Source organism: Oncorhynchus gorbuscha, linkage group LG02, assembly GCF_021184085.1.
Source record: "Oncorhynchus gorbuscha isolate QuinsamMale2020 ecotype Even-year linkage group LG02, OgorEven_v1.0, whole genome shotgun sequence".
NCBI lineage: Eukaryota > Metazoa > Chordata > Actinopteri > Salmoniformes > Salmonidae > Oncorhynchus > Oncorhynchus gorbuscha.
Window position 1 is genome coordinate 90,253,902 of NC_060174.1, and position 12,873 is coordinate 90,266,774.

Genomic DNA, 12,873 nt, shown 5'->3' on the forward strand with positions numbered 1-12,873 from the left:
TTAGGTTTCATGCCGGGAGCTGCTTGTGGATTTGACAGCTTTAGTATCTTATAATGCTCATGTAAGCATGACATGAGCGTGATCATTAAACATTGGTTAGAAATTACATAAAGCCTTTACATTAGACTGGGTGCATCTTATTACCAGTTGAACACAAATATTAGTTAAAGTAAATGGAACATATTGCATTATTATTGTAAAAACGTCATTCATTATTCAGGAATAAACCTTTTAAATATAATACTCTCCCCAACAGTTGACAATGCGCAATTGATTGAATTCCAGCCTGTGACTGGGTTATATCTAAAAAACAAAAATATCTCACAAACACACTCAAGTAAGTTCATGATTTAACACAGATCCCTCTCACACCTGTCCACAATAAAAACACAGTGACAAATCCTTTGGATTAACTTTTTACTAAAAAAATGATCAAAATAAAGATGTACAATTGAAACCAAAATAGGATACCATTTGAATTTTACAGACATATGGCAGAACCAAAAAGCATGGCCTAAAATATTTTAGCTGGTTTATTCTCTCAAAGCAACAAGGTCCATCCAGTGTGTGTGTGTGTGTGTGTGTGTGTGTGTGTGTGTGTGTGTGTGTGTGTGTGTGTGTGTGTGTGTGTGTGTGTGTGTGTGTGTGTGTGTGTGTGTGTGTGTGTGTGTGTGTGTGTGTGTGTGTGTGTGTGTGTGTGTGTGTGTGTACCAGAAGAGGCTGGTGAGAGAAGCTATAGGAGGACGGGCTGGAATGGAATCAATGGAACAGAGTCAATCATGTGGTTTCCATGTGTTTATTGTGTTTGATACTGTTTAATTGATTCCATTCAGCCATTACAATGAGCACGTCCTCCTATACCTCCTCTCACCAGCCTCCTCTGTATGTGTCATGTACACAGTGGTGGATTTAGGTATAGGTTAGGTGCCCATGGTGGCATCTTGCCATTTGTTTCTATTTGTCTTTGTTACTTCTTTTTGATATTTCTGAGTCTTATTTTGTATATATTTTAAAATGTTTTGATTATTTATCTGTGTTACAAATGTCTGAATAAAAATGACAGAGGGGGCTGAAGTGGAGGTTTGCCCAGGCAGCCATACAAGCTACAACCACTACTATGTGTGCATGTATGTGGACTTGTATGTGAATGTGTGTAAGGGCAAAAGACAGAGGCAGCAATTGAAAACATTGATAACATTGCACATATTTGTCCGACAACAACAATAGCAGAAACAGGTTTTGGGGCAAAAAAAGTTGAAAATGAAAGAGACAAAAGGATGACACAGTAAAAGTCAGAGTCCTATTGCTGCCCACGGGCCGAGAGATTAGCCCTTCCATTGGCCATGTGTTGAAACCTCCACTGCACACTAATAACTTCAATGACAGGAAGTAGACCATAGATTCTTCTACTGAGGATCCACAGTGTTAGGGACCAAGAGGGCCAAAGCTTTGACCATGGCTCAATAATACAAATATTCTTCTTCGTCTTCTTTTTTACTCAATAAATACTGTTTATATAAGCTTTGACTAGTGAAATAATACAGCAATGAGGAAAACAATTGCATTTCTCACTTCACATAAAAAAATGCATTATTCTCTCCTTACACAATTATCTAAAATATCTATCCAGATAAGACGTTCAACAGCCGCGAACATTGAAAAAACATTGAAAAATCAGGAGACGGACAGTCATTTGAAATGTAATTGATCGTTACGAAAAATAGAACAAACGACACAAAAAATATTGTTTGTTTTCTAGTGGAAACGCAAGTAAAGCATTTAAACATAAAATTCGGTCTATCAGCCACTTCTGGTCTATGACTGCACAGTGTGGGGTGTGGCTAGAGGATGAGGATGGGACTAATTAACATTCATCGCTGAATATATGAATATGTAGAGAACAGGTATCTAGATGGGCAGAGTTGGTACTATACCCATGGAACATGACGCTCTGAACTGAACGTTGAAGGAATAAAACGCTGTCTCAATGTCTCTCCTTTTTCAACAACGTCGTCTTAGTCGTCTTATCCATTATTGCGATGAATGATTTCTTTAAAGATGGTTACAAAAAGAGAACAGTCCTCTGTCCACTACTGAATCAGCTATATACATCTGTTTCAAAAGCAAGCAATGTTATACAGTCTCTTCTATGTACAGAACATATGTTTTCTTTAGCTTCGTCTTCACAGAATATACATATTTACTAAATCTTCACAGTTAATTTATCTTATATGTATTATCAATAGAGTTATTGTAGTTTATTAATAATGATAGTTTTTATCTCCATGATGACAACGAGAGACACTCCTCCACATGATGTCAGATATTGATATTCAGTGAGATTGTTGTCTGACATTTGTGTTTTCAACACTGCTCTCGTCTGGTAACAATTGTCCACATTTGGAAAACAATCTTGATTGTAATTCAGTTTGCCAATTTAGTCAGCAACCCAATGATCCACAGTTACACGTTTCAAGTTTTCTGGTCTTCCTTTATTTTTCATTTTTACTTCACTCTCAATTCCTCCTGCTCTTCATTCGCCAGTGATCGCAATGATAAGTTAGCACAGGGTCTTCAGTGGAACATCTCAGATGCAATCTCCACCTCTGCACCCGAAAATGGCAGCTTGATTACAAATAGCCCTCACTTGGCCACACAGTAAAAATACAGATTGTACTTTTCCACAGAACTCCATCCAAAATGGCCACAGATTCACTACATACTCAAATGGCAAAGTCCCAATTTCTGCTGTATTAAAAAAACTTCCACAATGTTAGTTAGTCCCTGTCTGCCCACACACTGGTGGTGGTGTCCGGTTTGGGTGGTGTTTGTCCTGTGTCTTTGTGGTATATGGTGGTTGTGGGTTGGTCATTTTTAAGGCACTTGGAAGGTTTTTGGTTTTCACGGGAGCTCAGAGGAGACCAAGGCCAGGCCGGAGCTCTGGCGGAGTGAGGGGCCCGAGTGGACCGCTTTGGGACAGTCGGGTGTCAGGACGCGCCCATTCTCCCCCACACTGCCTGTGATCGACAGGCGTGCCTTGTTCCTCATGGCCTCCGTGAAGGTCAGCTGGGTAGGGAAAGGGGGGGCAGGAAGAGAAAGGGGGATAGAGACAGAGAGAGGGGAAATGGGGGTAGTGAGAAAGAGCAGAGACAAATATAAGAAAAAGAGAGGGTGGGAACAGACAGAGGGAGAGGGGAAGAAAGAGGAGAGAGAGAGAGCAAGGGGGACAGGGAGAGAGAGAGAGAGTAAATAGTGAGAGAAAGCAAGGGGGACAGGGAGAGAGAGAGAGTGAATAGTGAGAGAAAGCAAGGGGACAGGGAGAGAGAGAGAGTGAATAGTGAGAGAAAGCAAGGGGGACAGGGAGAGAGAGAGAGGGAGAGGGGAAGAAAGAGGGGAGAGAGAGAAAGCAAGGGGGACAGGGAGAGCGAGAGAGGGAATAGTGAGAGAAAGCAAGGGGGACAGGGAGAGAGAGGGAATAGTGAGAGAAAGCAAGGGGGACAGGGAGAGAGAGAGGGAGAGGGGAAGAAAGATGGGAGAGAGAGAAAGCAAGGGGGACAGGGAGAGAGAGAGAGGGAATAGTGAGAGAAAGCAAGGGGGACAGGGAGAGAGAGAGAGAGGGAGAGGGGAAGAAAGAGGGGAGAGAGAGAAAGCAAGGGGGACAGGGAGAGAGAGAGAGGGAATAGTGAGAGAAAGCAAGGGGGACAGGGAGAGAGTGAGAGGGAGAGGGGAAGAAAGAGGGGAGAGAGAGAAAGCAAGGGGGACAGGAAGAGAGAGAGAGGGAATAGTGAGAGAAAGCAAGGGGGACAGGGAGAGAGAGAGGGAGAGGGGAAGAAAGAGGGGAGAGAGAGAAAGCAAGGGGGACAGGGAGAGAGAGGGAATAGTGAGAGAAAGAAAAGGGAAGAGAGGGACAGAGAAAAACATGTCAGCTCATCTGGGCATACAAAATTACACTAACAATTCTAAGATCAGGAAGCATCATGAAGATGGATAATGTCAGGGATGAATATAGTACAGTAACTACATCTAACGTCACACCACATAATCACAGGACATCCATCATGGCCATTCAATCAAATCTTATAACACCACTTTATGTGCACATTTGATACAAGACTACCATTGACTACTATGGTTATTAGACATTGGATGATTTATGTGTGGGTGAGGGACAACAGGGCAGCTGACCAAGCAACAGTAAAGGGAATGAAGAGAGGGCTGAGAGAGGGGGCCTACAGCACCACCAGGAGACACATAACCACGTCAGACACATACTGTAGATCTGCAAGTCAAATATCGTTGGACCCGAGGGAAATATCTTAGAGATCGGCGCTCAAGTCAATATAGAGGGGCAGTTAGTTTCCACTTACTTTAGTCTTTAACACGCCAATAATGTATGGTGTTATATTGCTTTTTCTAACTTAATGTGTACTTGGGGCTGGTTTCTCATTAAAACCTGTGGTTCTCCCTTCTTATATAGTCTGTTTTAGAAAAGTGGTGTTAGTTTAGCTAAACCTAGGGTATGGCAAAGTGTGTGTGTGTGTGTGTGTGGGGGGGTATTAGACATTTGGGCAGTTAGACATTTTTAGGCCATAGTTAGGTAGCCTACAATATATATGTATGCAGATCTTTATAAATGGTAGGATTCATTGTAAATGAAAACCAACATCAACAAGGTGGGCCTGAAACTATTGAAACATTGTATCAATGAATAGAGAATACTATCAATGCTCTGAGAATACTGAACATTTTTTCATCAACAAGCTCTGAGAATATTGTTTGGAATAATGAAGGGGTTGCTCGCACATTTTTCCCCGGCCAGCTTGTCTTTGATATTATTGTGTTGGCCACACAGTAGTTGCACTGTCTGGGTGATTATTGTATTTCAAAAACAGCCCTACATCCACACTATGGCTAAATAACTGAACAATATTTAATGACATTTTGCCTGCAAGATTGATCTGTAAGAATTTAATTGAGGAAGATGGACAAGGAAGACTGATAAAGTGAGAGGTGGAAATGCATTATGTCACTGCATGACAGAACATTTGTTATAACCTACAATTGTTATTTTCTTTGAAGCCAAAAACAGGACATGTATTTTGGGGAAATGCTCTAAAAAGAAAGTTGTTCAGTTCTGTTTATGTTCATGCCAATACATGAAACCAAAATTGCACAAGCCTACTTGGCAAATGAACGTGAATATAAATTAGGCCGACAGTTATCACAGCCTATATTTTAATAACAATAAAATCGCTTTTGGTTTTGAATGGTCACCAAAAAGGAAGGCTTCCCCACCTCCAAATTCCCAATTCAATGAACCCCTGGCTATCAGATTACAATAAGGTTTACAAGGCTGAGTTCAAATACCGTCATCAAATTCAAAGCAATCGGCCTAAACAGCTGACTGGCAAGCTGCCACTGTCTCTGTCCTCTGCTTTCTAAAAGTGAGAGAAAAGGGCGCAGGTTGGCAGCTGCTCTCCGAGCGATGCTCCACTGACGTTACGTTAAACAGCAGTTGCATTTTAAATCAGGATAGGAAAGATTTTTTATCTACTTTTTTTGCCTACTTAAAATGTTTGTGCGACTGCCATACCCAACTGATGCCCTTGGTTTAGACAGAGCACTATGGCTATGTGTGATGTTAGCAGGTGCCTGTGTGTGCCATAGTGTGTCATAGTCATAGTCAGGGTTGTGAAATTCCAGAAACTTTCCCAAACAATCAAGGTTGGAGGATTCCTGGAATAAGAAGGAACTAAGCAGAGAGGGGATTTCGAGAAAACCTGAGAATTCCTGGGAAATCTGGGAAACTCCAAATTCCCAGAAATCCAGGTTGGTTGATTCACAGAGTGAATAAGTAAGGATGGAATACACCAACAGGAAATCCTCCAACTGGTATTTCTGGAAAACATGAGAATAATGTCCCAAATTCCTAGATTTCCAGAAATCCCAGTTGGAAGATTCCCAGAATCAATGGGGAATAAGCAGGAAGGGATTCCTGCAACTGGGATTTCTCTATAACGTGGGAATTTTGGAAAAGCTTCCAGAAGTGTGCAACCCTAGTCACAGTCAACAGCAGGAGACATTGTCTGCAGCCAAACAAACCAAACAGACAATAGAAACGGCGGCCATCTTAAAGCCCCCGCCAGGAAGCCAAGAGACAGACGAGAAAGTCACATGACCACAAACGAGCGAAACACAAGGCAGAGGAAGTAAAGGAAGCATCGTCACCAGTTGTACATTCAATCAGCAGCATGGCAAGCTAGCTAACGGCCAATAAGGGAGGGTCAACTTACAGTACCACAGGAGGGGGGCCTAGAGGGGTGGGTGGGGGATGGAGGAGTACTTTTCCATACTGGCCTTATATCATAACATCCCCATTGCTCCCATCATCGCTCCCATACCCGTCGAAAACCTCACTATACGTGGCTAAGTTGTGGGTGCTTGGGGAAGGGCTGGGGCCGGGGGTGTGGCCAGGACTATAGCCAGGACTGTGACTGGGGTGAGGGCTTGTTCTGGGGATGGAGCAGCTGGGGTGGGGGCTGCTAGGGGTTAGGTGGTGGGGGAGGTGGTGGTGGTGTTCAGACATCGGTGCCTCCACCTTCATTCGCTTGGCCTCGTTCCGGGACTTGTAGCAGAATTCGATGAGGGCCACCAGCATGGCCAGACCCAGGCCCCCCACAAGGATATAGAAGACCCCCGCCACGTTGCTCAACGACAGGGCCTGGGACGACTTGTCCTGGAGGGTTGGAGGAGAGACACAGGGCAGACAGGAAATCAGAGACGTGACAGTGGTGGGGTGCCGAGAACACACAAATGAAAACACAGACTCACATACATACTCATACATAAAATACCAGGCAATTATATTACACATTACAACACAAGTGCACAAATACAAAGTTAACAAATCTAACACACACACACAGACATACTTTCCAGTCCACCTTCTCTAGCTATGAGCTCTGTGGCTAGGGCTGTAGCTGTTATCATCATGAAATTACCATTCAAATCAATCTAAAGCTTGACTATGATGTATTACAGCAATTAAAAAGGAAAACAATTATTCTAGTTTGCTAGCTGTCAACAATTGTCAACAGGCTGTTTTTTCCTCGGTCTAAACTCTCAAGTAGCTCCCTAGCCCTCGGTTATCTCTGCGTATTGTCATTTTGTAATTAGATGCTGTGGTTTAAAACACACTAGAGCAGCTCTCTCACATTTCTTATCTCCTCTTTTGGAGCAGGTTGATTTCCTGCTCCTAAAGTAGGATGACTTCTTTTCAAAAGGACTATGTTCAGGTTAGAGACTTCACTAAACACTGCCTTGTTATGCATCTGATCTGCTTCTGATGGGAATGTGTGTGAGCACATTCTAACAAAACTGGAGAGCTACTTTTTAATTATACTTGACAAGAAAATACTGTACACTTGACGAGGACTTGTTTTGCCGCTAAGGCGTTTACATGCTGCTTTGTTGAGGCGGGAGTTCACTTTACATGCTGCTTTGTTGAGGCGGGAGTTCACTTTACATGCTGCTTTGTTGAGGCGGGAGTTCACTTTACATGCTGCTTTGTTGAGGCGGGAGTTCACTTGACATGCTGCTTTGTTGAGGCGGGAGTTCACTTTACATGCTGCTTTGTTGAGGCGGGAGTTCACTTTACATGCTGCTTTGTTGAGGCGGGAGTTCACTTTACATGCTGCTTTGTTGAGGCGGGAGTTCACTTTACATGCTGCTTTGTTGAGGCGGGAGTTCACTTTACATGCTGCTTTGTTGAGGCGGGAGTTCACTTTACATGCTGCTTTGTTGAGGCGGGAGTTCACTTTACATGCTGCTTTGTTGAGGCGGGAGTTCACTTTACATGCTGCTTTGTTGAGGCGGGAGTTCACTTTACATGCTGCTTTGTTGAGGCGGGAGTTCACTTTACATGCTGCTTTGTTGAGGCTGGTGTTCACTTTACATGCTGCTTTGTTGAGGCGGGAGTTCACTTTACATGCTGCTTTGTTGAGGCGGGAGTTCACTTTACATGCTGCTTTGTTGAGGCGGGAGTTCACTTTACATGCTGCTTTGTTGAGGCGGGAGTTCACTTTACATGCTGCTTTGTTGAGGCGGGAGTTCACTTTACATGCTGCTTTGTTGAGGCGGGAGTTCACTTTACATGCTGCTTTGTTGAGGCGGGAGTTCACTTTACATGCTGCTTTGTTGAGGCGGGAGTTCACTTTACATGCTGCTTTGTTGAGGCGGGAGTTCACTTTACATGCTGCTTTGTTGAGGCGGGAGTTCACTTTACATGCTGCTTTGTTGAGGCGGGAGTTCACTTTACATGCTGCTTTGTTGAGGCGGGAGTTCACTTTACATGCTGCTTTGTTGAGGCGGGAGTTCACTTTACATGCTGCTTTGTTGAGGCGGGAGGTCACTTTACATGCTGCTTTGTTGAGGCGGGAGTTCACTTTACATGCTGCTTTGTTGAGGCGGGAGTTCACTTTACATCTTTACATGCTGCTTTGTTGAGGCGGGAGTTCACTTTACATGCTTGAGTAGTGGCCAACTGCTATACTTGATATATCCAATCTAGAGTGAGCTGGGATGACTGGCATACTAATCATAAAAAAATAATAGGTTTCAAACCTGTTCTACTCATTCTAATTCTATGATACTAATAATCTGCTGGGACATCACAACTGCACAACTTGAATACATTCATTGCTAAGTGCCCTACTAAGTATACACTACTAAGTGTGCACAGATACAGGTGACAACCATATGAATGTGATCCTGTGGGTATCATTTCATACACTACCGTTCAAAAGTTTGGGGTCACTTAGAAATGTCCTTGTTTTCCATGAAAACATACATGAAATGAGTTGCAAAATGAATAGGAAATATAGTCAAGACGTTGACAAGGTTATAAATTATGATTTTTAATTGAATTAATAATGTTCTTCAAACTTTCCTTCGTCAAAGAATCCTCTATTTGCAGCAATTACAGCCTTGCAGACCTTCTAGTTGTCAATTTGTTGAGGTAACCTGAAGAGATTTCACCCCATGCTTCCTGAAGCACCTCCCCACAAGTTGGATTGGCTTGATGGGCACTTCTTACGTACCATACGGTCAAGCTGCTCCCACAACAGCTCAATAGGGTTGAGATCCGGTGACTGTGCTGGCCACTTCATTATAGACAGAATACCAGCTGACTGCTTCTTCCCTAAATAGTTATTGCATAGTTTGGAGCTGTGCTTTGGGTCATTGTCCTGTTGTAGAAGGAAATTGGCTCCAATTAGGCGCTGTCCACAGGGTATGACCGGCGTTGCAAAATGGAGTGATAGCTTTCCTTCTTCAAGATCCCTTTTACCCTGAACAAATCTCCCACTTTACCACCACCAAAGCACCCCAGACCATCACATTTCCTCCACCATGCTTGACAGATGGTGTCAAGCACTCCTACAGCATCTTTTCATCTTTTTCTGGGTCTCACAAATGTTGTTCTTTGTGATCCAAACACCTCAAACTTAGATTCGTCTGTCCATAACTATTTCTTCCAATCTTCCTCTGTCCAGTGTCTGTGTTCTTTTGACCATCTTAATCTTTTGTTTTTATTGGCCAGCCTGGGATATGGCTTTTTCTTTGCAACTCTGCCTAGAAGGCCAACATCCCGGAGTTGCCTCTTCACTGTTGACGTTGAGACTGGTGTTTTGCGGGTACTATTTAATGAATCTGCCAGTTGAGGACTTGTGAGGCTTCTGTTTCTCAAACTAGACACTAATGTACTTGTCCTCTTGCTCAGTTGTGCTCTGGGGCCTCCCACTCCTCTTTCTATTCTGGTTAGAGACAATTTGCACTGTTCTGTTAAGCGAGTGGTACACAGCATTGTATGGAATAGCCTTCATTTCTCAAAACAAGAATAGACTGACACATTTCAGAAGAATGTTATTTGTTTCTGGCCATTTTGAGCCTGTAATCAAACTCACAAATGTTGATGCTCCAGATACTCAACTAGTCTAAAGGACAGTTTTATTTCTTCTTCAATCAGGACAACAGTTTTCAGCTGTGCTAACATAATTGCAAAAGTGTTTTCTAATGATCAATTAGCCTTTTAAAATGATACACTTGGATTAGCTAACACAACGTGCCATTGGAACACAGGAGTGATGGTTGCTGATAATGGGCCTCTTAGATATTCCATTAACAAATCTGCCATTTCTAGCTACAATAGTCATTTACAACATTAACAATGTATTTATGATCAAAAATGACATTTCTAAGTGACCCCAACATTTAGAATGGTAGAGGACAGTACATTGCTGTGCTGCTTACCACTGAATTGTAAGCATGCCTTCTATCTGTTGTATCCCTCAGGCTACACTGTATTTATGATCAAAAATGACATTTCTAAGTGACCCCAACATTTAGAATGGTAGAGGACAGTACATTGCTGTGCTGCTTACCACTGAATTGTAAGCATGCCTTCTATCTGTTGTATCCCTCAGGCTACGCTTTAAGTCTCTCTGTCCTATTTTTGTGTGTGTGTGTCAGCAAGCCTGCCTGTCTGCCTGCCTCCCTATCTGCTTGCCTGCCTACCTATCTCTCAGTCAACCTGTCTGTCTGCCTTTCTACCCATCTACCTGTCTTCCTATCTGTCTGTCTGCGATGGGTGGGGTTCATCAGTGTGACAGAACAGTCAGTGAGGAGGTGTGGTCCCAGGACTTGCAGGAGACTGACCTTACTTCCTGAGGCCGTGGGTCCACACTCGCCCTTATCGTACCACCATTTGTTTTTCAGCTTGTCTAAGACGCCTGATTCACTCAGTTTCAACACGGCTAGGTTTACCGGCGTTCTTCAAAACCGCACGTGTGAGGTCGAGGGGTCGGGGAGGGGTCAGGGGGGGAAATAACATAAATAACATCATAGGACATGTTATTTTATGTTATTCAGTCAGAAACCTAAAGAGCCCATTCAGAGCACTTAACATCTGGAAGTGACGGAGACAGGAGCCCCATTGGTTTACATGTCTCTATGCTCGTGGTCGAGGACGGGGTGCCTGAGGGGCTGAGCGCTACAGACATATACATGGGGCCCCCGCTTCATCGCTTTCTGGAACGGGCACATACTGCTGGGGCCTATCTCACAACAACCAATCGAAGGCCATTACTGTGAAGCCTCAACTATTGGCTGGATTTTGTACCAGGTCAACAATTACCAAAAAAAAAACATGTATTTAAAATGTATTTATCCGTTAATTAACTAGGAAAGTCCCAATGAGATGTACATCTCTTTTTCAAGTGAGCACGAAAGTTATCAAAGGACGACTTCATGTTTTGGCATAAGATACATGTATGACATGCACAATGTAGTGTTTAGTGGGAGTACACAATAGGGAGGTGACTGTGACTTCAAAGTGTCTTCAAAAACGTTTCACTTAAGCTTTAGATTATGAATAGGTGAACAATAACATCTATCAATAGCGCATATTTGTGGTTTGACAGTAATCACTTTCCACTCTATAATATGTGCCACTGTGGTGCGTCACAACGCCATTGTGGGCCACAGGATGGGTGTCGCCCCGGCAGATGCCCCCGTTACCACGGCAACACTTTTACCCAATCGGCATGGGGCTGACACACGGGTGGCTAACCTTCTCGCCACCTCCGCCGCTGCCACACTCTCCCTTGTCGTACCACCACTTGTTTTTCAATTTGTCCAACAGGCCTTGTTCATTCAGTTTTAACACTGCCAGGTTAACTGCGCTTCTTGAAAATGATAAAACATATTTGGGTGAGTGAAGGTGAGTCAATAGCATCCAATTGGGGATAGGGGGGGAAGGGTGGGATTGTAAAGGGGGCACAAGGGTGGAAATAGGGGTGTGTTAATGTTCTATCTGTAACAATAAACCATACACAGGGGGCAAAGCCTAACTTCCACTTAAGTCATACATTTTCACTTAGTCATGCAGTGATGTCAATGGGAGAAGTTAGATTTTGACTTGAGTGGAAATTTGTATTTGCCCCACAGATTGGACCCTTATACACAGAACGGACAATCCTCAAGTTGGGACTTGGTTCACTTCAGTTTGAGCCAAGGAAACTAAATTACAGTATGTCCATTTTTCCCTTGTGGCCACTGACCAGAATGTATTTTGTCTTTCTTCACACAACCTGATTGATAGTTAGACTCCGTTACACATTTTGTGCATCCAAAATGGTGCATATATTGACCAGGGCCCATAGGGAAATGATTTTGTAGTAACGTCATGTTATATATACTGTATATTTTGATTCAGAGGAGTAAAAATTGCATCAAGAGAGATTTGTCCACGTGCATTCAGTGCCTTTCAGCTCGACTTTGCAGTAATATCAAGTACACACCACAAATGAGAGAGACAGAAATGTAACTGATGGCAACATTAGTAAAGAAACTATTTCAGTAAAAGCTGATGAGAAGAAAAATGTAATTAAACATCTAACCCTTTTAGAGACACTTTAAGGTTAATGCCGTGGGAAATTGCAGCCTTGTCTGACATTATAGCTGCTTTGCATGCTGATTGGTGGGTTTCCATGGTGACCAGGAGAACTGACAGAAGATGATGGGCACGTTTCTCTGCCCATGCGTTACTGACGCATGCCAAATTTGACAATGTCTGGATAGGTATTTTACGTATCAGCTAACAACATCCCATGTTGACACAGTCGAGGATGTGGCACGCAACCAATGGTTGATGCATGCCACATCTGAGCAGGGGAAAGCAACCGATAATAATGCTGAAAAAAATTGACTCCATCGGGAACTACCATGATCTGTCAGTGACTCCTCTTGCAGAAAACAGTGGGTAAATCCTGCTCCAGTTGTTGTTTGCATTGCAAACTCATGTTGTTCCATTCTAGA

The 12,873-nt window shown here is 43.2% G+C and overlaps 1 protein-coding gene across 4 annotated transcripts in view; it reads right to left on the reverse strand.

Moving 5' to 3' along the window:
- Positions 1–677: 677 nt before the first annotated feature.
- Positions 678–12,873, reverse strand: part of gria4b (glutamate receptor, ionotropic, AMPA 4b) — a 202,376-nt gene continuing 190,180 nt past the window's right edge. The window contains exons 14-16 of one of the 4 annotated variants that reach the window (XM_046326651.1): positions 10,714–10,828; positions 6,599–6,736; positions 678–3,066 (exon numbers count right to left, since the gene is read on the reverse strand). In XM_046326651.1, coding sequence (XP_046182607.1) covers positions 2,902–3,066; positions 6,599–6,736; positions 10,714–10,828 — 418 coding nt within the window. In that variant the 3' untranslated portion in view covers positions 678–2,901. Of the gene's footprint in view, positions 3,067–6,150; positions 6,477–6,584; positions 6,737–10,713; positions 10,829–11,626; positions 11,742–12,873 lie in introns of those variants that run through there. The other 3 variants (XM_046326634.1, XM_046326669.1, XM_046326659.1) reach the window with 3 other exon arrangements.